The sequence below is a fragment of the Solanum dulcamara genome, chromosome 7 (genome assembly GCF_947179165.1).
Source record: "Solanum dulcamara chromosome 7, daSolDulc1.2, whole genome shotgun sequence".
Classification (NCBI taxonomy): Eukaryota; Viridiplantae; Streptophyta; class Magnoliopsida; order Solanales; family Solanaceae; genus Solanum; species Solanum dulcamara.
In genome coordinates, this window is record NC_077243.1 from 27,937,961 (window position 1) to 27,965,370 (window position 27,410).

General features: G+C 34.9%; 1 protein-coding gene, 1 non-coding gene and 2 pseudogenes across 2 annotated transcripts; 1 reads left to right on the plus strand and 3 right to left on the minus strand.

Annotated features, from left to right (window-relative positions):
• Positions 1 to 2,520: 2,520 nt before the first annotated feature.
• LOC129898065 (U6 spliceosomal RNA) lies at positions 2,521 to 2,622 on the plus strand. The gene has a single exon (XR_008768983.1). It is a non-coding gene; the product is annotated as a U6 spliceosomal RNA (small nuclear RNA).
• A 131-nt stretch (positions 2,623 to 2,753) lies between these two features.
• On the minus strand, positions 2,754 to 4,590 carry LOC129895556 (light-harvesting complex-like protein 3 isotype 2, chloroplastic; annotated as a pseudogene).
• Positions 4,591 to 4,756: 166 nt separating this feature from the next.
• On the minus strand, positions 4,757 to 9,033 carry LOC129895557 (glutamate dehydrogenase A-like; annotated as a pseudogene).
• A 13,941-nt stretch (positions 9,034 to 22,974) lies between these two features.
• On the minus strand, positions 22,975 to 27,164 carry LOC129896802 (uncharacterized). The gene is made up of 8 exons (XM_055972773.1): positions 26,183 to 27,164; positions 25,911 to 26,043; positions 25,057 to 25,272; positions 24,766 to 24,921; positions 24,430 to 24,682; positions 23,951 to 24,351; positions 23,497 to 23,613; positions 22,975 to 23,402 (listed from the first exon to the last, which is right to left on the minus strand). Exons 1-8 carry the CDS (start codon positions 27,130 to 27,132, stop codon positions 23,067 to 23,069), a joined length of 2,562 nt encoding a protein of 853 aa, XP_055828748.1. The 5' UTR covers positions 27,133 to 27,164; the 3' UTR covers positions 22,975 to 23,066.
• Positions 27,165 to 27,410: the final 246 nt, after the last annotated feature.

The following is a 27,410-nucleotide window of genomic DNA, read 5'->3' on the forward strand; positions in this document are numbered from 1 at the left end:
ATCCTAGAAAATGTGATATGTAGAACAATCAAAATTGTCATTTTAATAAAATGGAAAATAGTAATTTTGGTCATCAAGGTATTGTCTAATTGCAACTTTGATCCTTTTTTACCTGACTTGGAGCCCGTATGAATTGGCTTATAAGTTGCTGATAAGCTGTTTTCGGCTTTTTGAGTGTTTGACGGATCAATTTAAAGTCATTTTGTGCACAAAATAAGTCCAAAAAAATAATTGAGTATGTTTGGCTTAGCTTATCTACAGCAACCTATAAACTAAAAATAACTTATAAGCCAAAAAAAAATAAAGAGAAAATTACACCTAATAGATCAATTGTGAAACTATTTGATCAAATTAGGTTCAACCAAAACTATTTACCCTTAATAGACTCATAATCCAAAATATTTACCCTGTTACCCTACTTTTTTCTTTTTAATTTCGCGCATGACGTCACGCTGACGTCAACATCACTGCTCCTCTTCGATACCATCAGAGTATATTATACTCTGATGGTATCAAACAGTTTCTTCTTAATATCATCAGAATATAATATACTCTGATAGTATCAAGCAGTTTCGCTGAAGCACTGTCACTTTCTTCTTGATACCATCAGAGTATATATATATACTCTCATGGTATCAAGTGTGTATTTATGTCAGTGCCCCTTCTCTTATTCCTCTTTGATACCATCAGAGTATATTATACTTTGATGATATCAAATAATTTATCAAACAGATTCTTCTTGATACCATGAGAGTATAATATACTCTGATGGTATCAAGAAGGAAGAGACAATGTTTCTACAAAATTGCTTGATACCATCAGAGTATATTATATACTCTCATGATATCAAATGCGTGAAATAGTTAAAAATATGGATATAAAAGTAATGGGTATCCAATGATAAATAGTTTTCTTTTTTGGGGTATAACAATAATTATCCCAAATAAAATTGAACTACCCTAACTTATTGTTTTTTATAAGTTATTTTCATCTTATAACAAGCTGATTCAAAAAAGTTAAGTCAAACAGGCACTTAGTCTATTTGATCTTCAATTAATTAAACTGTGTTATTTTAGTCCTTATAGTTAACTGAGATTAAAAAGATTTTATTAGGAATGCATAGTATTTAACAGACTCTATACAAGCAAAGAGTTAGAGGCAAAAGAATGTACTATCATATTGTGATTTGTTAAATAGATGTGTGTTAAATTGATTTTTTTAATCTTCGAGGGTGAAGTATGAGCCAATAATGAATACATAACCAATTGTGAAGCAAATGACAAACTTTTAGGTATTAACACCATGAAATGAAGTAATATATTATGGCAGTGAAGATGCAATTAGTACATTAGAAGCAAAAAATAGACTAAAGTACGTACATTAGGGCCTCGACAATCATAAAAGAAAAACGATCCTGATGGTAGATTAGATGGTCACTCCTAAAAGAAGTAACACATTTTAATTAATTGAAGGTTAAATGTGCTAAGTTATATAATACAAGGACCAAAACTGTAATAAGACAATAACTTGAGGACCAAAATTACTATTTTCCCTTAATAAAAAATTATACATAAAAAATTAAAATTATTTTAAAAAGTAGTAATCAAAACTAAAATAAATATTTTATCAGTAAAAATAATATAAATAAATATTATATCTCAAATATGTTATTATCTATTGCATCTCACCTAAAAAAAATTGCAAACAATTTATTTGTTTAGCATGATAAAAAATTACATTATTGACATTAGTAAATATTTTTAGAGCATAATATTTATTTATCCATGTAAGACATGATATTGCGAAAAATATAATTCAATTTTTAATATAGAAAACATAGAACTCAATAAATAATAATTTGGTTGATAACTTTGGTAGAAATCGTGTGAACAAAGAACCGACCTATTGACACTTTCACACATATATTGCTCATAGAGATGATTGTACCGACATTCAGCTCCTAGATTTTCTTTGTGCGTCTCGTGGGAAAAAAATCAACTAATATTTTTCAAAGAAGTTTTATGATTTTAAATTTTTCCTTTCATTTATTTATTCTAGTTTCTTCATATATTTTTTTATCTCCGACTTTAAGAACAACTACATCACAATTAGTTTATTTTTTGGTTAGATGTTTCTATTGTTGTCTGTAGGGACGGAACTAGTAGTTCACATGCGTGTTCGGCTAAATGCAGCAGATTTTGCTCAAACAATGTATTTATATTAATAAATTTATTATATATATATAAATATTAAATTAAGAACTCAATTATTATCATTAAAAATTAATATTATAAATTTAAAATTCATAAAGTTGAAATCCTAATGTTGACTCTGGTTGTCTAATTTTTTTTTCTTTAATAGATTTAAATTCAAACATTCAAGTGATTTTAATTTTAGGGGCGGGCTATTAATGTCACAAAAGAGTAGATTAAGTAGTAACAACATAGAAAATTTATTGTTTAAGTCAGTCTTGTACTAAAAATATCTCCATAAGGGAGGGCTAGTGTAATATTTCAAATGGTCCTTCGGGGATATCCGATAAAATTGAAACGATGCAGAAAAGATTAGCATGGTCTCTGTGCAAAGATAATACCCACAAATTGAGAAATAGTGTAATATTTCAAATTCATAGTGGTCGGGCCCTTCTTCGGACTGTGCACATAGCGGGAGTTTTAGTGCACCGAATTGTCCCCTTTTAGTGTAATATTTCAAATTAGAAGGAAGATCAGTATTATCAAGGCAAATCTAAAGAGAGATTTTTGAAACTATTCCAATATTTAAATGTATCGTCCAAATATAACATATTTCTGGTATATAATTAGGCAGTCTTGGTCTGTGACAAACACAATACAAGAAGTCAATTATCCTTCCAAAACGACCTAATCTCATTTAAAATTTTGCCAGACTCCATCAGAATATCTTCCAAAAATTCATTTTCTCTGTTGCTTGGAATCAGGTTTATCTTGCCATGATGCTTGCCACTGCTTGTCATAAAATGTAGCTTCATCAGCCAGCTTCTTTAAGTTATCAAAATCTGTCCTTTTCCTAAACAAAATTACACCTCCAACTGTTGCCAACAGAGCAGTTTTACACAAGAAATTTCCCATTTGACCTACTACGTCAAGCCCCGTTAGAACATCCACTAGATACGCCATGAAAAATCCCACCATGGCAGCTCTTCCTGCAAAATTAATAACCGCACTCTATAAGTACTGTCTCAGTTTATGTAACACTATTTCCTTATTAGTCTGTTTAATGATGAGAAACTTTTATAGAAACACACATGTTATGACAACGTTTAAGGTCAAAAGTTCCTTTTTTTTTTACTCAACTTCGTACTGAATCAAACTATGTCATATAAATTGAATCAAAGGGAGTAAGTGTACTTTTGCTAGATAAATTTTTAAGATTTCATAAGATTATAAATACAAACCATTTAGCAGCTCAGCTTCAGGGAGGTGAGAATGCATCATCCATGCCCACCATGGTATGATTGAACTTCTAAACACCACAGGTTCTTGATTTGTTGCTGCTTCTGGAAACAGTTCAAGAAATTTCCTCCTCTTTGCTTCTGCAGCGTACATAATTAATTAATGAATAAATTAATTCAGTGAAAAAATCGCGGTGCTTTAGTTCTTTGTTTACCTGCTACTATGACAGCATCCCAATCCATTTTGCCATTTTTGACAAACATATTGAGATCCCATGTCCCATTCTTCCATCGCTTGTCCGAAAACCTTATTAGCTCTTGAGACTCTAATGAACCTGTAGTAGCTTCATCATCATTCCTTGTGGTCTTTGCATTATCATCAATCAGCAAATCAGATCTGTCTTTGATTTCAACAACATTCAAGTGTGCTTGTCCTTCAACTTTTGGAGTCATAACGTTTGTAATCTTCATCGACTTGGCTTGACGAGACCATTGTTTCTTCTTCAAGTTATGGGAGGTGTAAGGTGTGTGTGTAAATGAAGTTATGGCAAAAGCAGTCATGATTGTAAGTATTTTCTCTGGTTTGACTCAAATTACTGATCTTCCCCTCTTGAATGAGATGGTGATAAGATAAGTGGCAAAAAGGCCTTTGCTGAAATAAATAAAGCTTATCCAATTCTGCAACTTTTTTCTGCAATATCAGGGGAGGGGCATGGCAGCCCATGTCTAATCCTGACCATATCTGCTTCCACTTTTGGTGACTTTTTTAAAGAGAATAACAAGAGCAGGGGATATGCATTACTTAGGCCGAGTGTCCATTGGATACACCAATTCTACCTTCACAAGGTAGGGGTAAGGCTTCGTACGCACTACCATCCCCAGACCCCACTTGTGGAATTACACTGGGTATGTTGTTGTTTTCGTATAATGAGAACACTAGTAGTGAATCAAGCAAGTTCAGTTCATTTTTGGGGGAACTGAACCCCAATGAGTTTTGGAGTAAAAAATTGGAAACCTGCTATTTTTAGTATGTATGTCCATACACAATTATGGCTTATTTGATTGCACCAGATAGGATATTATCAAAGGTGAAATGACTACGCACTCCGTTCCAATTTGTTTGTCAGTTTGGCTCAGCACGATGTTTAAGAAAGAAATGAAAACTTTTAGAACTTATGGCAGTTATAAACATGATATAAGATCTGTGTGACTATAAAAACTTCTCATTAAAGTCAAAATGAAAAGTTTAAAGTTAAAATCCCAAATTATAGAAATGTTTTTTTTTTCAAAAGGAGATAATGTCAAACAAATTGGAACAGATGGGGGTATTTCAAAACTACTACTCCTATCACATAAAAGTAAAGATAAACCAATGCAATAATATGCATTCAGCATGCCCTTAGTATAAGTTACTCCATAACAGGCAATCCTCATGCCAGAAAATAAAAGGACGGTTAAACGCCTGAACTCTTAAGAAAATGGCGACAGGGGCCAAATTGCTCCAAGTTTCCAAATGAAAAACACATAAATCTGAAGCAATTGACTGACTCAATTTTTTCTTTATTTGATAAAAATGTCTCAAGTGCACATTTCATTTCGTAGAACATTCTATGGTTCGTACTTGATAGAAGACGGCGTGAATGATCTGCTGCAGGATGTGTGTACATTGTGATGTGAAAAAAGTGCAATTATGCCTCCCAACCTCTTAATTGTGTGGTGCGTGCAACACGATTCAACCCCAATGTGAACGCACCTATCCGAAGATTGCAATTGTGTGAATGGCACATGCTCTTGAGGTTATGGAAGGCTCTTGTCATGTATTTCTTAAGCTCCCTATTAACCTTCTCCTCATCCCACATAAATCCTTGAATATTCTGCATAAGAAAGAAGATTTATTGAGAATAAAAACTCCAAATTCTCTATACATTTCAGTTCTATATATCTTGATTTTCAGATAAAATAGAATAGACTAAGTACACGTCTCGAAAACAGCTAAAGCAAGACTTATAGTTTGAGAAAATCGAATATGCCTCCAATTCCCAGACCTACTCTGCACTCCCACCAAACTCTAGAGGCCGGTGTAGAAAAACAAACAACCTATATACCTAAAATCAATCTGATATACATGGTTTTCTACTATGTTGCTTGGATTTCTACTATATTGCTCGGACTCTCCAAAAATATTTCCGTACACATATCAGATTCTCCAAAATTGCTCTACTTTTGGAGGATCGGATATATACATGTCAGTATTCTAGAAGAATCCGAGCAACATAGGCTTTCTACACTCGTCTTAAGTTGTCAGTGAACTTAGTAACTATGTTACGTAATATGTTCTCAACAAACAACTTTACAAAGGCTGGCTTGATAAAGATGCAACATTTCCAATTAACTATACTGTTGCATCTCCCAATACATTTTTGCTTCAAATACTTTTCAACATAAACCCTTCATGATGCTCTATGTTGCAATGGCAAAAATATCTGGGAGGCATAAATATCAAAAGTTACCTGAACCCATTCAAAATAGCTGACAGTCACACCTCCAGCATTGGCATAGATGTCTGGAAGTATTACTACTCCTTTCTTTGATAAAATCTGCAAAAGGCAATTGTGTGTGAAAAACTATTGTCATGCTAGTTCAAAAGACTAGAGAGTCCCGGGAAAAAAAGGTGATACCTCATCAGCATCTGGATCAGTAGGATGGTTTGCTGCTTCTACAATGAATTTGGCCTTGACGTTATCAGCATTTTCTCTTCAAACAACAAAAACATCAGAACATACTCTACATTAGGAACATTTAGCTCACAAAAAGGGAGAAGTTTTTATTTGTTGCAGCATATGCCCAAATAAGTTTGGCACAGTTGCTGACATTGACTTCTCCACTCTCTCGACACGAACAAATTCCAAGAATAAAACAACAAATTTCAGAGAAAGATAAAGGTTGAACCTGTTCAAAACTCCTCCCAAAGCACAAGGGATGGGAACATCACATTCATGTGTTAGCAACTCATCAGAATTCATCACATCTGCACCAATGAAATCATGAGCTTTCCTGTTTTTTCTTTATGACTAAACAAAGCTGGTATATCAAGCCCGTTGAGGTTCTTGACCGCTCCAGTTATGTCACTCACTGCAATTACCTTGCCACCTCTCTCATGAATGAGCTTTCCTGCCCACGCTCCTACATTTCCAAATCCCTAAGGAATCCAAATACATATTTATGACATCATTTCGAACAAATGTTGTGGAATGTGCTAGTACTAATTGAATTGCATTATAACCTGAATTGCAAAAGTCATATCCTTAACATTCTTCCCATATTCAGCAATTAAAGCTTCCGTAGAAGAGACGACACCACGCCCTGTCGCAGCTTCTCTGCCCAATGACCCTCCAAGATCCTAAACAAAATGCGGCAAAGGATGATTACAAGAGTCATACATAAATTTTCAGTTTTAAAAGGTAATAGCATTGTTAGGAACGAAAAATAATTAGGTGTCATGCGGAAGCTAGCAAAGCAAACCTTGAATGACCATGAGTAAGAAGACAAATGAGAAATATACCATAAGAGACACAAATATTTAACGTGGTTCGGTCAACTGACCTACGTCCACAAGAGGAGATGAGCAATCCACTATAAATATGAGAGTACAAATAATCGAGAGAAATAACCTCACATAATTTACTCGGAATAAAAAGAGGTTCACACAAGTGCTAACGTAACACTTGTGTCTCACCGTTTCTCCCCCTACACAAAACTCTTAAAGCCCCTTAGGACTACATTGTGAATGCTACTAAGTTAGAAGAAATAAGCCTCTATTTATAGAGTCATAAACCTTTTCCTATAAGAAAAAGGACTAGCCAAATATGGAGACATTGTGTTTTCGTTTTAGGAAAAGGAAAACCTAATTATACTAGAAAAGTCAGGGCAAACACCCAACAAGCATATTATGGAAAAACTTACAATTGGTTTCCCAGTGACAATTGCAGGTGAGTGACCATGCAATTTTGAATACTCGTCCAAAATCCAGGCCATAGTCTGTTAACAGCAAGCATCACGTAGACTATTATTTACATCTTATTCTAAAGCTCCAAAATGAAGAAAAGATAATGACAATGCATATAGAATTGTGTTACTAACCTGTGCGTTAGTGCCCATATCAGGTGCAGGCACATCAGTATTAATTCCAATTAGATCACGGATTTTCTGTGTGAAAACACGAGTAAGTCGCTCCAACTCACTCAAGCTTAAATCCTTTGGGGTACAGCCTATTCTACCTTTAGCTCCCCCATATGGAATGTCGGCTACAGCGGTCTTCCAAGTCATCAGTTGAGCAAAGGCATTTACCTTATCAGGGTCAACCTGGAAGAATTCATAACACCTCAGTATAGAATAATTTATTAGAAGAGCTCTAATCATAAAATGGTAGTAGACTTGCTTGATCATGATCTTGTAGAAGGATGTAGACTGTAGTGAATTTAAATTAACTTTAAAAGAGAGAACTCCTTCAGATAAAAATGTTATACCAAATAACAAGAGTTGATTATCAGAAGAATTGATAAACTACAGCTCAGTAGTGTGAATTCCAATATATTCGGGAGCTTCTTGTTCCAATACTAACTACTAATTGTCTTTCTCAAATAAATTAGGAGATCTCTAAATCTCACATTTAATCAACTAAAAAAGCTTCTAGCATAACACTTGACTTAACGTAATTGCAACAACAACGACTAAGAATTAATTGCAACAAACACTAAAGTCTAAACATGGCTGATAAAACAACTACTAGTTTTTATCACTAGCTTTATTGCCAGATCCAATAAAAACAAAAAAATGATATATATTGTATTTTCGCGACTGCAAAATACTTTTCGCAAAGCTGAAGAGCTAAATCCCATTCCACAGCTATTATATCATTTTTCTTTTTTTATAAAACCAATGTTTCATGTCTGAAGCACCTCATCAAGTGTGGCATTACATGAGTTATTGATTCCATGGTTTTTTTTTTCCAAGCAAATGCCTATATGCATAGTGGTGAAGCTTATTGAAACTAGAATTCGAATAAATTATCAGTTCTAGTTGCATTTGGTTTCACTAAAATCTAGCATCAAAAACCAACTATCTAACAATCCTGGTCTTCATAAGTCGAGATGGTCTAATATGAGTAAGGGAAGCTTACCTTTGAAACACATATATGCAAGAGTAGTATACCTAAGATTCAACAATTCTCTTTGAACAAGAACCAATATCATACAGCCAAAGAAATTACACAATGGTAGACGGTTATCTATGATGATTGCAATTCCATACATACTACCATGTCATATCCACCGACCACCAAAGGCACAAAGTTCTCAGAAAATATAAGATCTAATCACAAAATTGTTTCACAAACAACCAAAGTTGATTTCTCAGATGATCACTCAACTAATAATTATTATTTCAAAATCACGAAATGTGACTTTCTGAGAAATAACCAACAAGCATTGACCAAAAGAATTATAGGAAAAGGCACACATATTCCATTCAAGTCTATAAAATAAACTGAAAAAACAAACTTTAGGATGGTATCTAATTCCGCCTTTCATAGGACCACGAGCATTATCATGCTGCACTCTGAATCCGACATAGGAAACTAACGTTCATCATCCTTGGGAATTGTGCATTCCACCTGATCAAACGTAATCTATCATAAGAATTTCTATTTTTGGAGTAAAAAAAATTTAAGACTCCATTAATATGAATAATAATTAAAAAAAAAACTTAATTTCTCTGAAAGGAATGTGTAAACAACAAATTTTTGAGCCGAGAAAAATAAATAATCAAGACCGGAAAATTAGAATAACAAAGTGTAATATTTGATTTCAAAATGTAGTGCGTGTTACAATCTCTATGATAATCCTCTGATTCTTCAAATAATATGAAACACGTTGAACTTGAATTTGATTTAGAGTCAAGGGCTTGAATAGCTTGATCTTGAATCTTCGTCTTCAAATTTGGATTTGAATTATTCGTCATGAACACTTGTATGGTTATGATGAATAGTAAATATGAACAAGTAACTTGATCTTGATCTTCTTGATATTCTTCTTCGTTCTTGATCTTGAACTTGAACTTGAATTTGATTACTTGAACTTTGTAGCTTTGTAGAAAATTTGCGGTCTTTGATCCACGAGCTCTCTTCTTGCTTCTTGTTCTTGAACCCCCCCCCCCGGCTCTCAGAATAATGAGGATCCCTATTTATAGTTGTAGGGAGTGGTATGAGGGTGTGATTTGATTGGTTGGTTTGAACTAACCAATCAAATTTCTTTGGTGAAGAGTTTTAATTTGATTGGTCAGAACATGTCACATATACACGTGACATTATTCTAGTGGGTCATTTAATTTGACTTAGATTGCCACATAACTTCGACACGTGGCATGATTTTAGTGGCTTATTTAATTTGACTTAGATTGCCACATAACTTCGACACGTGGCATGATTTTAGTGGCTTATTTAATTTGACTTGAATTACCCCATAATTTTGGCACATGGCATGATTCTAATGGCTCATTTAATTTGACTTGGATTGCCATATAAATTTGACACGTGGTGTAATTTTAGTGGCTCATTTAATTTGACTTGGATCGCCACATCATTTGGACTATTTTCTTGAATTTAATATAATCTAAATTAATTTACGAATTTAAATCCAATATAATTCTAATGTTTACAGAATGAGAAGACTCTTTTCAATATTTGAATCCAAGCCAAGAATGCGAGCCGCTTGGCGGAAGTTGCGGTTGGTGGCAGCAAGTGTTGGGAGGAGGAAGCACCACAACTAAAGTTTGATATGATGAAAATAATAAAAATAAATTAGACACAAGAATTTTACGTGGAAACCCCTCTAACTGATAGAAGGGAAAAAACACGGGGTAGAAGAATCTCACTATTTTAATATAGAGTACAGCTCTCAAATACAAGGAGAATACAACAATTAACACTTCTCTCTTGTAAAAGGAACAACTACTAAAGAGGACACTCAAGACTACAATATTTATCTTGGTGTATAACTCTCTTTGTATTCTTACTCTCTCTTTCTGGGATGATTTAAATGAGGGCAAGAGACCCTCTATTTATAGGAGAATGAAAATGCGTAAAAGGATTTTCTACGCATTTGCTGTCAATATTTTCTACGCGTTTTGCTATTTTTCTATGCGTTAACTTTTGAAAAAAATGTGTTGGTTCCCTTTCCCTTTTTTCAAAAGTTGTTGCTTTTGTTGACTTCTTACATTGTTGCTTTTTTTTGACTTCTTACATTCTCCCACTTAAAGATTTAATTGAGAGTCAATTAAGTCTTCACACCATCCTTTCTACCCAGATACTGCAATGTTATATTTCTGCTAGACCAATAGAAGATCGACACAATTTAAACTTGTTACAGTTGATCGGCTTTGTAAACATATCTGCTAGGTTGTCATTAGTGTGAATTTTCTGAATATCCACACTGCCTTCTTCCACCTTCTCATGAACATCCACCTTCTCATGAACAAAGTGATACTGAACTCGTATGTGCTTTTTCCTTGAATGAAATGCCGGATTCTTTGCAAGATGCAAAGCACTCTGACTGTCACAAAATAGAGCAACCTTCTCTTGTTTGTGCTCGAGCTCCTCCAGTAACATCTGCATCCATATTGCTTCTTTGCTAGCTTGTGTAGCTGCTACATATTCTGCTTCCTTCGTAGATGTAGCCACGATAGATTGCAGTTTTGAAATCCAGCTTACAGCTCCTCCAGCAAGAGTAAACACATAACCTGTGGTGGACTTGCTTTTAACAAGATCACCTGCATAATCTAAATCAACATAACCTTTAACAGTAAAGTCTGATCCTCCATAACACATTGCAACATCTGAGGTACCCTTGATGTATCTCAGGATCCTCTTAACAGTATTCCAATGCTCTCAACCAGGATTAGCTATGTATCGACTAGCCACTCCCACTGCTTGTGCAATGTCAGGTCTTGTACATACCATGGCGAACATTAAACTTCCCACTACTGATGTATACGGTACTCGAGACATCTCCATCTTTTCTGCTTCATTGCTAGGACTCATACTTGAGGATAACTTGAAATTAATAGGAAGTGGGGTAGAAATTGACTTACAGTCTTGCATCTTGAAGCGTCTCAAGATTTTCTTCAAGTAGTTCTTTTGAGAAAGCCAAATCTTCCTATTATTTCTGTCTCGGTGAATTTGCATTCCTAGAATCTTATTTGTTGGTCCCAAGTCCTTTATTTCAAGCTCTCTAGCCAACTGTGCCTTTAAATTTGTGAGACGATCTTTGTTGGGGCCTGCTACCAACATGTCGTCAACATACAACAGCAAAATAACAAAATCTTCATCACTAAATCTCTTATAATAAACACAAGGATCCAAACTATGTCTGTTGTATCCAAGGCTTATAATGAAGGAATCAAATCTCTTATACCAACATCTCGACGCCTGTTTGAGACCGTATAGAGATTTGTTCAACCTGCAAACCAAGTTCTCTTTTCCCTGTTCTTTAAAACCTTCTAGTTGGAGCATATAAATTTCTTCTTCAAGCTCTCCATGAAGAAATATAGTTTTAACATCTAACTGCTCCAAGTACAAGTCAAATATAGCACACATCGCCAGGACCACTCGAATTGTTGTGAGTCGAACCACCGGAGAAAATATCTCATTGAAGTCTATACCTTCTTTCTGAGCGAATCCTTTCACTACCAATCTTGCGCGATACTTTTCCACTTGATCATTACCATTGCGTTTGATCTTGTAGACCCATTTGTTTCCAATGGCCTTCCTTCCTTGTAGTAATTGAAAAGGATCCCATGTTTTATTTTTATGAAGAGCTTCAATTTCTTCTTGCATTGCTGTCACCCACAGAGATGATTCTTGGCCTTTCATAGCCTCGTGAAAAGCTGAAGGCTCTCCATTTTCTGTTAGTAGACAGTATGCAATATTACTCTCTATAGAATAATCTGAGTGCCAAGCTGGTTCTCTTCTCTCCCTAGTTGACCGTCGAACTTATAGAGTTTCGATTTCAGCTTGCTCTTGTTCTTCGTGCTTTGGTGCTGCTTTAGAAGAAACTGGAACTTCCTCTATTTCTTCAACTTCAACTGTAGTAGTCTCTGATTTTTCTTTTAAAGTGCTACTTTCTTTTGCTTGTATTTTATTTTCAACAAATACAACATCCTTGATGATTACCACCTTGCGGGCTGTGGGATCCCACAAGCGATACCCCTTTGACTCCATCAGCATACCCTAAGAAAATGCATTCCCTAGATTTTGGATTCAACTTCGATTTTTCTTGGGTGTTGTACATAACATAAGCAGGACTTCCGAATATATGTAAGCGAGAATAATCAGCTGGTTTTCCTGTCCACATCTCCATTGGCATTTTCAGATCAATTGCGGTTGATGGTGACCGATTGATCACATAACAAGCGGTTTTAACTGCTTTTGTCCAGAATGGTTTTTCAAACCCTACAGTTGCCATCATAGCTCTTGTCCGTTCCAACAAGGTTCTTTTCATCCGCTCTGCTACTCCATTTTATTGTGGAGTATATGCCACCGTGAACTGTCGTTTAATATCTTCTTATTTACAAAAGTTATTAAATTCATCACTAGTGTATTCTCCTTCATTATCTGTCCTCAAACACTTGATCTTTTTCTCAGATTCAAGTTCCACCCGCGCTTTGAACTCTTTGAAAACTGGAAAAATATCTGCCTTTCTCTTGATTGAATACATCCAACTTCTTCTGGAGTAATTGTCGATGAATGACATGAAATATTTCGCTCCTCCTAGGGACTCCACCCGGTGCTTGCCAAATATCAGAGTGGATCAAATCTAATATTTCCTTGCTTTTAGCAGAGGAACTGCTAAACTTCAGTCTATTTTGCTTGCTGGTAACACAATGCTCACAAAAGGGTAGTGAAACCTTTTTGAGCCCTAGAACAAGATTTTGCTCAGCAAGAATCTTCAAACCTCGTTCCGACATATGGCCAAGTTTACGATGCCATATCATCGTTGATTCTTCAAATGAACTTGCTGACGCAGTTGATACTTCTCCTTCTTGGTGTGTTTCACCTTTAAGCACATATAGGTTTGCAGCAAGTTTTTCCGCTTTCATCACTACAAGCGCTCCTTTGGATATTCTCATGACTCCACCATGAGTCTTATATGAACATCCATTATCATCTAGTTGTCCTAAAGACAATAGATTCTTCTTCAAGTTTTTTACATGTCGTACCTCCTGGATGGTGCAAACTGTGCCATCATACATCTTTATTTTGATGGACCCAATACCAATAACATCCAAAGCATGATCATTTCCCATGAACATAGTCCCTCCTGAGATATGATTATATTGATGGAACCATTCTCTCCGGGAAGTCATGTGCCATGTTGCTCCTGTTTCCATGATACAGACATCAGAAAAACGCTTTCTGCCTTCATTATTTGATATTGCCTCACTACATAAAATATCGCCATCATCCGAGGTACATGCAACATTCTCTTAAGCATTTGATGGCTCAGGGTGTTCACTCTTCTTCTTGAACCGACAATCTTTCTTGAAGTGCCCTTTCTTGCCATAGTTGTAGCACTTGATATTTTTCTTACTTCTTGATTGAGATCTGCCATGATTGTGACTCCCACTGAGGCCACATTCCGTTGGTCATCCTCTCACCATCATCAAAGCTTCAGCTTGTTGCGAACTTGCTTATCTGTCTTTCTTATTTTTGCGTCGATTTTCTTCTTCCAAGACAGCGGCTGTAATTTCATCGAAAACTAGACTGTCTGTATTGTTCGTCAGGTTGATGATGAGTTGATCATACGAGTCAGGCAGACTTTGAAGTAGAAGCTCCGCACGTTCAGTCCCCTCTATTTTGCAACCCATTATTGTAAGTTACGAAAACAGAGTATTCAAAGTATTGATGTGTTCAGTTACTAACATGGACTCTGTCATTCGAAGAGTATACAATCTTCTTTTTAAGAAGATTTTATTATGCAAAGACTTGGCCTCATACAACCCTATAAGAGTATCCCATATTTACTTCGTCGTCCGCTTTTCCTCCACACTAGCAATACTTGATCAGCTAGTGCCAAGTGTTCTGCGTTGCTGTCTATGTCGTTCCACTTGCTGTCATCAACAAAGTCTGTGGGCCTGCCTTCAATTGCAGCTAAGCAATTGTCTTTTCTCAATATCGCTTTTATTTTCATTTTCCATAATGAGAAATTAGTCCCATTGAACTTTTCAACATCAAACTTTGTTGTACTCGACATTGTTATTTGCTTCACATCCTTCTAGATCATTTCTGAATATTTTTGCGAACAATCATGACAAATTGTACCGTCACCAAAATTTACTATTCACGTGAATAGTACTATTCACCAAATTTTACTATTCACAAAAATTTACTATTCACGAATAGTATCTTCGCATAAAACAAACAGAATAACTGAGGGCTTTGATACCACTATTGGGGGGAGGAAGCACCACAACTAAAGTTTGATATGATAAAAATAATGAAAATAAATTGGACACAAAAATTTTATGTGGAAACCCCTCTAACTAATAGAAGGGAAAAGCCACGGGGTAGAAGGATCTCACTATTTTAATATAGAGTACAACTCTCAAATACAAGGAGAATACAACAATTAACACTTCTCTCTTGTAAAAGGAACAACTACTAAAGAGGACACTCAAGACTACAATATTTATTTTGGTGTATAACTCTCTTTGTATTCTTACTCTCTTTTTCTGGGATGATTTAAATGAGGGCAAGAGGCCCTCTATTTATAGGAGAATGAAAACACGTAAAAGGATTTTCTACGGGTTTGTTGTCAACATTTTCTACGCGTTTTGCTATTTTTCTACGCGTTAACTTTTGAAAAAATGTGTTGATTCCCTTTCCCTTTTTTCAAAAGTTGTTGCTTTTGTTGACTTCTTACATTGTTGCTTTTGTTGACTTCTTACATCAAGAGCGGTCATGGCAGCAAATTTGTCTGGTGGGAATTGTATTCACTTTGTAAAACTAGTATCTTTTTTTTGCTCATACTTACTTCTATATTATATATATACTAATTTGGAAGTCTTAACACTTTTACCAAAGAATTTCTATCTGTCTCAATTTAATTGACTAGCATGTGACACTTGTAAAAGAATTACTATCTATCTCTATTTAATTGATTAGGATGTGACACTTGCAAAAGAATTTTTATCTATCTTAATTTAACTGATTATGATGTGATACTTGAGAAGCAATTTCTGTTTGCCTTTATTTAACTAATTGACTAGAATGTGACACCTGCAAAAGAATTACTATTTATCTCTATTTAATTGACTAGAATATGACATTTGCAAAAGAATTTTTATCTATCTCGTTTAACGGACTAGATCACTAGAATATGACACTTGCCAAAGAATTTCTATGTCTCTATTTAACTAACTAGGATGTGATACTTGCGAAAAAATTACTGTTTAATTGAGTAGTTAAAATTTGATACTTGCAAAAGAATTGATATCCATCTCTATTTAATTGACTATAATGTGACAGTTGTCAAAAAAAAATAATCCGTTTGTTGCTATTTGCAACTATATATTTTTTTTCTCCATGTCTCAACCTAACTATTTACAAGTCTGACAAAAAAATATCTTTTACTTTGTTTTTACTTTTTAGTTTAACCGGTCTCTTTATTCATGTGTTGTATGTATGAATCAAATTACATTATTCTTTTTGTTTCAAGTTTGATCTATTTTTCTTTTTAAATCATTTTTAAAAAATGATTCTTTTTCCTTTTTAGCAATTTTTTAATTTCAATTTTTCATATGACATATTTAAGACCACAATATTAAAGAGTATTTTGGTACATTTGACAAATTTTTAATTTTACAACAAAAAATTCAAAAGTCTTCTTTATTTTTTAAACTCCATGTCAAATTAAAATAGATCACTCAATTTGAAATGGAGGGAATAGTATGTACATATTTTATAAGATAATATCCATTTTAAAATAAAGTGTTAGATTAATAAAGAATAATTTGCTTGAATGATCAGTGTAAATAGGGAAAATGGCCAAATATACTTCTAGATGATGTATAATAGGTCAATTTATCCTCTGTTACGTTTTTGGTTAAATATATCCTCGTCATTATATTTTTTTTGCTCAAGTATGCCTTTCAATTAGCAAAATAGTTCAAAATACTCCTCTAAAACAAGAAAAAAATTATTCAATTTTACTCTTAAACTATTTGAAATAGAAATTTTTGCCCTACATTTAAAGTTCGGGACAAATGCTCTTAATTGTAATGACTTGAGCAAAAACTTATGTGGGAGATTATGAGATTTATTCGACTATTTCAAATGACAATCTTTATATAATGTCAATTTTATGTTCTATATAAAGTTTAATTGTATGCATTAATTTTTCAACTAAACATTCATTCTATTGTTTCATTTCAAAAATTATTATATCGGCCCTCGATTGAAATTTGAGATGACTTAAAATTACGATAAGTAATATAATATAATAAGCTATACAAATTTGGTTTCTATTATTATATCATTCTTAGATTAAGTAAACTAAATAATTTTCAATAGTTATGTAAGAAAAGGTTTGTTTATCATGTTTAGAAATAAGAACTCATAACTAACGTATAACAAACAAGAAGAAAAAAAAAGGTTATATGTCATTGTTTTTAGTTATTAAATTGGAAAGTGTTTATATTACTTATTTTCTTATGTGTTATTATGTCTCACTCTCACACATTCAACTCCTCTCACCCTATTCTCCACCACCACTCCCACCTCCACCCCCACCCCCAAACGTAAAAAAGAATAATAATAATTAAAAGATCAAGGACAAAACTGTCTAATTTTGAATAGTTTAAGGGTAAAATTGATTTATTTTTCTTGTAGAGTTTTTTTGAGCTATTTTGCTAGTTGGAGGGCATTTTTGAGTCAAAAATAAAACGGTGAGGATATTTTTGAACTAAAAACATAACAAAAGATAAAATTAACTTATCTTAAATAGTTCAGGAGTATATTTTGCCATTTTTCTAGGCTTACAATGGTTAATTACTGCTAGCGAAAATGTGAAAATATAAAGAACAAGGAAGAACAACAATATTTAATGTAGTTCAGTTCAGAATGATCTTACGTCCTCCAGAGAATAACTGTATTTATATTAACAAAGAAAGGAGAGAGATCCCAAATACATCTAAGAGAATTGCTCTATCAATTCTCTACTCTTCTAATGTATATTGCAAATGGCTTAGAATATGAGAAGAAAAGAGAGAAATGTGATGAGAGGTGTGTTTTAAATGAATCAAGAGCTACCTATTTATATGTCATTCATGACATCACATTGTGTCAAGATGTCAAAGTTTACCAAACTTTCACTTACCAAGTTGCTACATTAATTTATCTAAAATCTTGTCAATTTTAACAAATCTCCACCTTGGCAAGATTCTCCATTTTCAACTATCTCAATAACTTTTGATTGTGTCTTCAAACTCTATTCTTTTAATATCCACTATGGTTTGCATTCCAAGCATGCGTATGAACAACTCTGGTCAAAACTTCTAAGCTTACTGGACAATCCCGTTGTAAGAAATAAGAAGAATCAAACCTTTGTTGAACACACTAGCTCCACCTAGCAGTTGTTCTCCTAGAGTTGCATCAGTTGATGCATACTCTCGCCAAGTCTTTGCAGTGTGCAAACTTGGCAAATGGGACTATCTTGGTCAACATGTCTGCAGCATTATCGTCTGTGATAACCTTCTTGACCTTGATAGCTCCCTTTTCAATGACATCTCGAATGATATGGAATCTGACATCAATATGTTTGGTGCGCTCATGAAATTTTTGATTTTTAATCAAATGCATAGCATTTTGACTATCACATCTTAGAGTTGATTCCAGTTGAACCAAACTCAATTCTACCACCAAACTTTTTAACCAGATAACTTCTTTCACCGCCTCTGTTGCTGCCATATATTCTGCCTCTATTGTAGACAAAGCAACAAACGACTGTAAAGTTGATTTTCAACTAACGGCACTGCCAACGAGAGTAAAGATGTATTCAATTGTGGACCTTCTTCGATCAAGATCCCTTGTATAGTCAGAATCCACATAACCAAGAATTGAAATATCTTCACTTTTTTAAAAGGTTAGGCCAACACCATAAGCTCCTTTGAGATATCTCAATATCCACTTGCCAGCTTCCCAATGCCTTTTTTCTGCATTAACCATGTACCGCCTACCATATTTACAGATTGAGCAATATCTGGACATGTGCATACCATAGCATACATAATACTACCAACTGCGTTAGCATAAGAAAATTTTGACATATGCTCTACCTCATTCCCAGACTGAGGCATTTGTAACTCTGAAAGCTTAAAATGAGAAGCTAACGGTGTACTTACAGGCTTGCTCATATTCATATTGAATCTCTTAAGATCCTTTTCGATGTACCTCTTCTGAAAAAGATGTACAATACCATCTTCTCTTAAAATCTCCATTCCAAGAATTTTCTTTGGAGCTCCCAAATCCTTCATGTCAAATTTCTTGCTCAACAGTTTCTTCAACATATTTATCTTTATGATGTTGTTAGCAGCAATAAGCATATCATCAACATACAATAATAGATAAATCATAGAGTTACCAAACATCTTTTTATGATACACACAACTATCAAATGCACTCCTCGAGAATCTATGTTTAAATGCACTCTTCGAGAATCTATGTATAGTCATGAATGCATCAAACCTCTTGTACCATTGTCTAAGAGATTGTTTCAAACCATACACAGACTTCTTTAGTTAGTACACATGATCTTTTTTTCCCTCAGTTAGGAAACCTTCAGGCTGATCCATATTGATTGTCTCTTTTATATCACCATGTAAGAAAGCAGTTTTGACATCAAGCTGTTGAAGCTCCAAATCAAATTATGCAACCAATGCTAGTAGCAAACGAATTGAGCTATGTTTCATTTCTGGAGAGAATATCTCATTATACTCAATTCCCTCCTTTTGACTTAAAACCTTTGCAACTAATCTCGCCTTGAACCTAGCATTTTTCACTTCTGGAATACCTTTTTTCTTTTTGTAGATCCATTAGCCTTCAACTGTTCTCTTCCCCTTTGGCCTTTTAACTAAGCCCATATCCCATTTTTGTGAAGAGACTCCATCTCTTCCATCATGGCTAACCGCCATTGTGCAACATCTTTTCAAGAAGTTGCTTCAACATACGAGTAGGGCTTAAGGTTTTTAATCTCTTCTTTTGTAGCTATGAACACATATGCAGTTAGATTTGCTTGCTCTATAAGACGTTCCAATTTTCAAATCTGCCTTTTGTCCTTTATCTTCGCAATTGTGTATGGTTCATTGACAGTAAGTTCTTTAAGATCTGTATTTTTTGACTCATCAACTTATGTCTCTTGATCCTTTTCCTTGGTAACCTCCACCGGTAGCTCTACCTGCTCGTTGTTCTTGTTACTTGATAACTCCACAGAAACTTTACGAGGATCAAGTATAGAGGATTCATCAAAGGTAATATCTCTACTAACTATAAATTTGAGTAAAGACAAACACCAAAGTTTGTACCCTTTTACTCCATCTACATACCATACGAATATAGCCTTTTTAGCACTTAGGTCAAGCTTTCCTTCATTAACATGATAATAAGTCAGACACCCAAATATTCGCAGGTATGAATAGTTAGAGGGTTCACCTGACCATACCTCATTCCGAGTCTTAAAGTCAATCGTTGATGTTGGAGATCGATTGACAATATGAGAAGCAGTGTGAACTGCTTCAGCCCAAAACACTTTGGACATTTTGGCTTGTAAGAGCATACAACGAGCCTTCTTAAGAAGAGTTCTGTTCATTCTCTCGGAAACTCCATTCTATTGTGGTATTTGCCTGGATGTCTTATGTCTTTTGATCCCATGAACCTTGCAGAAACTATTGAACTCTTCACTGCAAAACTCCAAGCCATTGTCTGTGCGAAGATACTTAATTTTTCTCTCAATTGGATTCTCAACCAAAATCTTCCATTATTTAAATGCTTCAAAAGCATCACTTTTTGCCTTCAACAAACGCACTCAAACCTTTCATGAAAAATCATCAATGAATGTGAGAAGATACCTCTTTCCTTCCTTCGATGGAAGCTAAGATGGACCCCATAAATCTAAATGGATGTAGTTTAGCACTCCTCCCATTTTGTGCTTGCTAGTGCTGAAACTGACCTTCTTTTGCTTTCTTAGGATACAATGCTCACAAAATTCAAGTGTGCAGATCATTGTTCAAAAGGTTGCATTTGATCAACATCTCCAGTCCTCGTACGCTCATATGACCTAGCCTCATGTGCGATAATCTTGCCTTGTCATCATCAGATAACTACTACATTGTAGATGCATTAACAGAGTCAACAATGGTGCTTCCTGCTAGTGTGTAGAGGCCATTCTCCAGCTTGGCCTTCAGCATGACTAAAGAACCTTTAGACACCTTTATTGTACATACCTCGCTCATGTACTTGTAGCCTTGTTTATCTAGACTACCTAGGGAGATCAAATTCTTCTTCAGATCAGAAACATGACGAACTTTTATAATAGTCCTCACGATTCCATCATGGCAGCGAGCCCGAATTGAACCAATGTCAACTATTTTACATGTTGCATTATTGTCCATTACTATAGTTCCTCCATTTGTCTCATAGCTACTGAACCAATCTCTTCGGAATGTCATATGTAGAGTACAACCAGAGTCTAACACCCATTTGTTGTCATTGACTCCACTATTGCATGATGTTGTTAGTACATATTCATCATCAGAATTATGTACCTTCTCAACAATAGATGCACTCGCCTTTTCTTTGGAATTTGACATAGGACAATCTCGTTTAGAATGTCCCTTCTTGTGACTACCCCAACACTCCGCATTCTTCTTGTTCACATGAGACTTTGATCTGTGCTTTGATTTTCTCTTTCCCTGTTGACTAGTACGACCTATCACAAAGAGCCCACTGGCTTCATCATCTTTGTCTCCTTCAAAATGACTCCGCACATCACAAGAGTTAAGTGATTCCCGCACTTGCTCAAGAGTGATAGGCGTCTTGCTATACATCATTGGATTCTCAATATCACAATATTTTGAAGTTAATGAAAATGGCAAAGCACATGCAAGCGTCTCCTCATCCTTCTTAATTTCGGTAATCTGTAAGTCCATCACAAGTTTATTTAATGCATCTAGATGGTCTTGCAACAAAGTACCTGACTCCATCTTAAATGTGTGAAGGTGCCATTGTAACAACATTCTCGTTGTAATCGACCGGTCCTGGTAAAGCCCTTCTAGCCTATCCTATAACTGTTTGTCCATCTCCTCGGTACTTGTACTCACTTCACAAAGTAAGTTAGGTGCAAGAGACAGTTGGATTGCACTCAATGCATCTCCTTCAATCTTCTCTTTGTCGGAAACCGATGTGGTATCGGGGTACTTTCCGTCAATAGCATAGATTGAACCTTCTCTCCGCAGTAACGCTATCATCTGGATTTTTCAGATATTGAAGTTGTTGCGTCTACTAAATCTATCAATTTCAAACTTCATGAAGTTCATTATTACTTGTTCTTCCTTTTCTACTACAAAGTATTTGGAAATACAAGAAATCAAAGTAATTTTTTTTTGATGTGGAAGTTTAGACTGTGCTACAACCACAGAGTATACTCAGACAGAACCTTGGCTCTGATACCAATTGTTAGCGAAAACATGAAAATATAAAAATGAAGGAAGAACAACAATATTTAACGTGGTTCGGATCAGAATGATCCTACGTCCACCAGAGAACAACTGCCTTTATATTAACAAAGAAAGGGGAGAGATCCCAAATACATTTAAGAGAATTGCTCTATCAATTCTCTACTCTTCTAATGTATTTTGCAAATGACTTAGAATATGAGAAGACAAGAGAGAGATGTGATGAGAGGTGTGTTTCAAATGAATCAAGAGCTACGTATTTATATGTCATCCATGACATCACATTGTGTCAAGATGTCAAAGTTTACCAAACTTTTACCTACCAAGTTGCTACATTAATTTATCTAGAATCTTGTCAATTTTAACAGTTACAAAAATAAATAAATTATAGAAGGTGAGTCAGTATAACGTTTGGTACTTTGTAAGATGAGAAGAAAAGTTACTTTTTTAAGCCTATCCAAACGGGCTCAATATCACAATATTATAGAAGGTGAGTCAGTATAAAGGATATAAAAGTAATTTCCATGGTCAAAGAAAATGACTTTAAGCACTTTGGGAAAAAAAGTTAGAAATCCTAACTTTTCATTTCTAACTGACTTTAAGAACTTTATGGCTTAAAGTCAGCATTAGGCAAACACATCCAAAAGCTAAAAAGGGGCTTTAAGTTGGTTTTGACCAACTTAAAGCCAAACCAAACGGGCTCATAGTTTTAATATAAAGTCAAATGGATTAAACAAATTCAATACTACTATTTTACACATGTATTATCACCACATCTATGTAACTGTAGAATAGAAAGAATGCTAAATGCTACTTCCATGGTTATAATTCCTAAAAACAATTTACATCACTTTCATTATAAGACATTGTATTCGCCGAGTTTTTCCAAAAAGTTTTCTCCAACAAGAGATCCTTCTTTAACAAAAATGGCAGGATATCCAATTGGTGCTTCCACCCAAGCTTCAGAACCTTGTGTTGAATACAATTTTCCAGTCCAAATATGCTTCCATGATGAGTTTTCTCCTATCGGGAAATAGGCCTTAACAGTTTCCTTGCCTTTGTCGAGCACAGGTACCACAAGTATCTCTGTGCCAACTAGAAATTGCTCATATGTTAAGGTATGTACATGTTCATCTTCTGGATAGTGAAGGAAGAGATGTCGACAAATTGGTAGCCCTTTCTGAGAGGCTTCCTGAGTAATCAAAAAAAGTACCAACTCTTAGATCTTTTTGGTTTAAAATTCTAGTTTTGAAAAACCAATTCTAGAGAGATTGTATATATGTTACCTTAACTAGTTGAATCCTGTAAAACTTCCATGCTTTATAGACCTTGGCAAGACGTGCGAAATGTGACAGAGTTCTATTGTTAGAGTAGAACTGGCTGTTGCAAGATGGTTTGTTACCCTGAATAATCAGAAATGACAAAACATGTCAAATCTTTCAGCATGAGAGTGAAAAGAAAACTAAATGTACCATAATGCCGTTTAATTTTGTTTGTCTGGTTTTGACTTGAAAAGATAAGAAAGTAAGAAACTTTTGGTTCTTGTAGTCTTAAACTAAATGTACCATAATGCCCTTTAATTTTGTTGTCTTAAACATGTCGTGTGAAAAGTTAGATTAAAGAGTTGGTACAAAAGGAAAGAAACATTCTTGTTTAAACGGACTTAAAATGAAAGTAACACACAAAAATTGAATTGGAAGGAGTAGGAAATATGAGTCTGGGAGATGTGCTGAAACGTACTTCATGTGTCCGGAACACGGTGGTGAAGGCAGCCAATTCCATCCATCTCAAGAGAAGCTCTTCACTTCTTCGATACTTAAAAAATGGTAAGTTTACTGCACAGTAACCTCCAATGTCACTGTGATTAAGAGCATATCCTGAAAGTCCTCCGCTAAGCAAGCCAACGACTGCACTCTTGATGCCATCATTTTTTTGCCAACTCACCATTTGGTCTCCCTCCCAAAATAGCATTGCCCATTTCGGAGTATCCCTGTAACCAGCCCTCATGAAGAAAACCAAACCATCCTCTGGATCTTCTCCCTCTTTACCTACATGTGTGTTTTTCCATTCGTCCACGAATTCCCTGTTGATTTTTGCCCATAATTCAGGATATCTATTATGTGCTGCAATTGGATCTTCACCTGAATAATTAAAAGGACTATATATTAGTACTTTCTTAGACACAAATTTCTAAGAAGAAAAGGATGTTGTTGGAGGACCTGAATACAAGAAGGCATCCACAGGAAGGCCTTCGCCAAAATCTGCCATCCATCCTCTTACTCCATCATCTACCATTTCTTGCAGAATCTGCTTGAACCAATTTGCGGTACGTGGATGTGTCAAATCCAGCATCCCTACATCAAATGCTGTATTGGGAACCATATACAGCTCCCCATTCTTGTCTTTTACTAAGATATCCAACTTCTTTGCCTCCTCAAAATGGTGTCTTCTTAAGTTTGGCTTTTTATCCATCTGCAGTTTTGAACAAAAAACTTGTAAAGGATTCTTCTAGCAGTTCCACACAATAACGATAAATTAGCAGTTATGATGAATACCGGAGCCAGACAAGGATTGCAATATGTCATCACTTTGATATGTTGCATATTAAGGTCTCGAATTAGTTGTTTCCATCCCGAGTATCTCATTTCATCTGCTTCCCAATTCCACCAAAGTTGTGATCCAATGACTGTTTCTCTCTGCCCTACCCAATCCTGAACAAAAAGAGTACATGGAAAAGATGTTACGTACTTGGATAACTCATCTATTTATGAATCAATTTGAGTATTCTTTATGAGGCCTAGAATCTTTTTAAATTCCTTCATTAAAATGATCGTCTTTTGGTGTACCTGCAGCCAGAATGCTGATACTGGGACGTCATATCTTTGCAATTCATCCCAAATACTCCGGACAGTGTCCGTGCCACCTTGCATTCCCACCACTGCACCAGAAATAATCCATTCTGTAAGAAGTGGAGGCCTACCAGTACTTCCTGTGAAACATTCAATGAGCTCAGAAGGTGAGTTCCCGTGCAGTATCCGACCTTCAAATGAGTCCCCATGTAACTGCAACAACAATTTAAAGAATGAGCTCGAGTATGATATTTGAACAAAATCTACATTTGAACAGAGTTGTTAGAAAAATAGGAAGATGGAATAGAAGAAGAAAGGCTTTGAGCTGATATCACTGTCCTTTAACGTCTAAAGAGATATTGCCTGTATATTTTTTACTGGGTTACAAGCAATTCCCTTGAGGATCCAACAAAGCCTTAGTATACTGCATATTTTTCTTATGCTACTTCGGGAGAGTCCTTATATTTTATAGAATTTGAGAGATGACTTTTCAGAACATCCATTCTCTTTCACGAATAAATCTGTAAGTTCAATTCAAAACCCCCAATATTACAAACTAATTCAACAAGAGTTTTTACATTCTTTCATTCATATTGTCCCATTTAACACAACATGTAGTGGGATTATTTCTTCTAGCCTTAATGTTCTTTATGATTTGGTATAGTAAGAGATAAGATCTTGTCTTGTGTGTTAAGAGAAAATACAAGTTTTGTGCAGCAGATAATTCAGATACTGTTGTATTGAGTTGATGTTGGCCTAGTTAACATTATCTGAAAGTGCACCACCAATAATTAAGCTTGAGTTACACTATAAATATTCGAAAAGTAGGAAGAGAAATCATTGAAACTCACCTGTATCTGAATTCTATCATCTTTTGTTAGATCAAACACTGAATAGTCATAACCCTCCAAGTACATTGACCTCATCTTTGATGTCATGTAGAATGGCGAAGGCGCATAAGTTGTGCTCCAATCACCCCCTGCCCTGCATGACACAAGGGTGCTTATTTCAGTCTTTTGATTTTAAAAACTTGGCACACTACTATTGATGTAGTTTTATTAAAAAAGAAAGGTATAATACATGAAAGGACACGGGCAAGTACACACTACAAAAAGAAAAGTACCTGTAGCTAACTAAATTGGCTGCAAAGGTAATAGGTTGATCGCCTCGTCCAATCCCTTGTTCTTGAACAAAAATAGGGACCCTCTTTCCTTTAAAGTTCATATGAGAAAATTGCTCTCCAAAACCAAATATTTTCTCATTTCTTTCACTTGAATATGTTACACAAATCCTATTATTAGTAAGTCCTCCACTACTTTTCATCACCACATTCTCCTCACTTGATGATGAAACAGTGATAGACTTTTTTAATCCTCCAAACCACCCATCTCTACGTCTCCGAATTCGACCAAATTTTAGAGAAAAGTTCCTATAACTTCTTGGAGAAACTCTTTTTGGAAGTTCTAGATCTGTTTTCCCAATTCTCACTTGGAAACCAACTTGATGACATTCTTTCTGATCAAACAGAATCCAATATCTTGCACAAGTTGAATTTTCTTTGTCCGAATCTTTTCTTCGTGAAAATCTAACCTTTTTCTTTCGTTTATTGACACCGAAAACTTTCCCCGTGATCATTACAACAGGAAACAGGGGATTCTTTGATTTGAAAAATGACGGGAAAATGTGATCTTTATCAGATTCGTTTATGATCTTTATGTCGTCAATGGTTTGATTATTTGAAAGGGAATGAACATATTTATCTTTGACGACGAAAGAACCTCTGCTTTCTTCCACTTCAGTTTCAGCAATTGCTGCAGAAATGAAAGGTTCACCAGGAAGAGTGGACCACAAGGGCCTTGTAAGCTCAGATTTGTGAGAGATTGAAAGAAATCCTCCATTTTTTGATAACCAATTCAACTGGAAATCTTTACCAATGGGGTAGATCCGATGGGAAGGGAGTGCATGAGAATTTAAGAATAAAGTTCCATATATCAATGGGAGTGACTTTGGGGTGGAAGGGAAAGGATTATTGAAATGTTTGTGATGCTTTTTGGTGATTTTTAAACTTGTCATGTTAGAAAGTATAAAGTGCTATTCTAAATGCAACTATTTATACACATGGTGGTATGTTCACACGAGTGTTTTTGTTTGTGAAGTAAAAATTATTTGGATGAATATTTTTTATAAATAATTAATGATTTTAGCGATATTTTTTATTTATTATCATTTATAACAATATTTAGTAATACTATGATAAATCTGCACTTGTATTAAAAATGAATTATGCGTGCAATATAAATGTATTGCAAGTGTTTTAAAATATATTATGTAAGAAATCGACACAATGTATT

Excerpts from the sequence above, each read along its gene's own strand:
- LOC129896802 (XM_055972773.1), bottom strand. The coding sequence starts at position 27,132 with ATGACAAGTTTAAAAATCACCAAAAAGCATCACAAACATTTCAATAAT. Across the intron at positions 24,683-24,765 it reads GCAATCCTTGTCTGGCTCCG|ATGGATAAAAAGCCAAACTT; the intron begins GTATTCATCATA and ends TCAAAACTGCAG. Across the intron at positions 23,614-23,950 it reads CCGTGTTCCGGACACATGAA|GGTAACAAACCATCTTGCAA; the intron begins GTACGTTTCAGC and ends CTGATTATTCAG.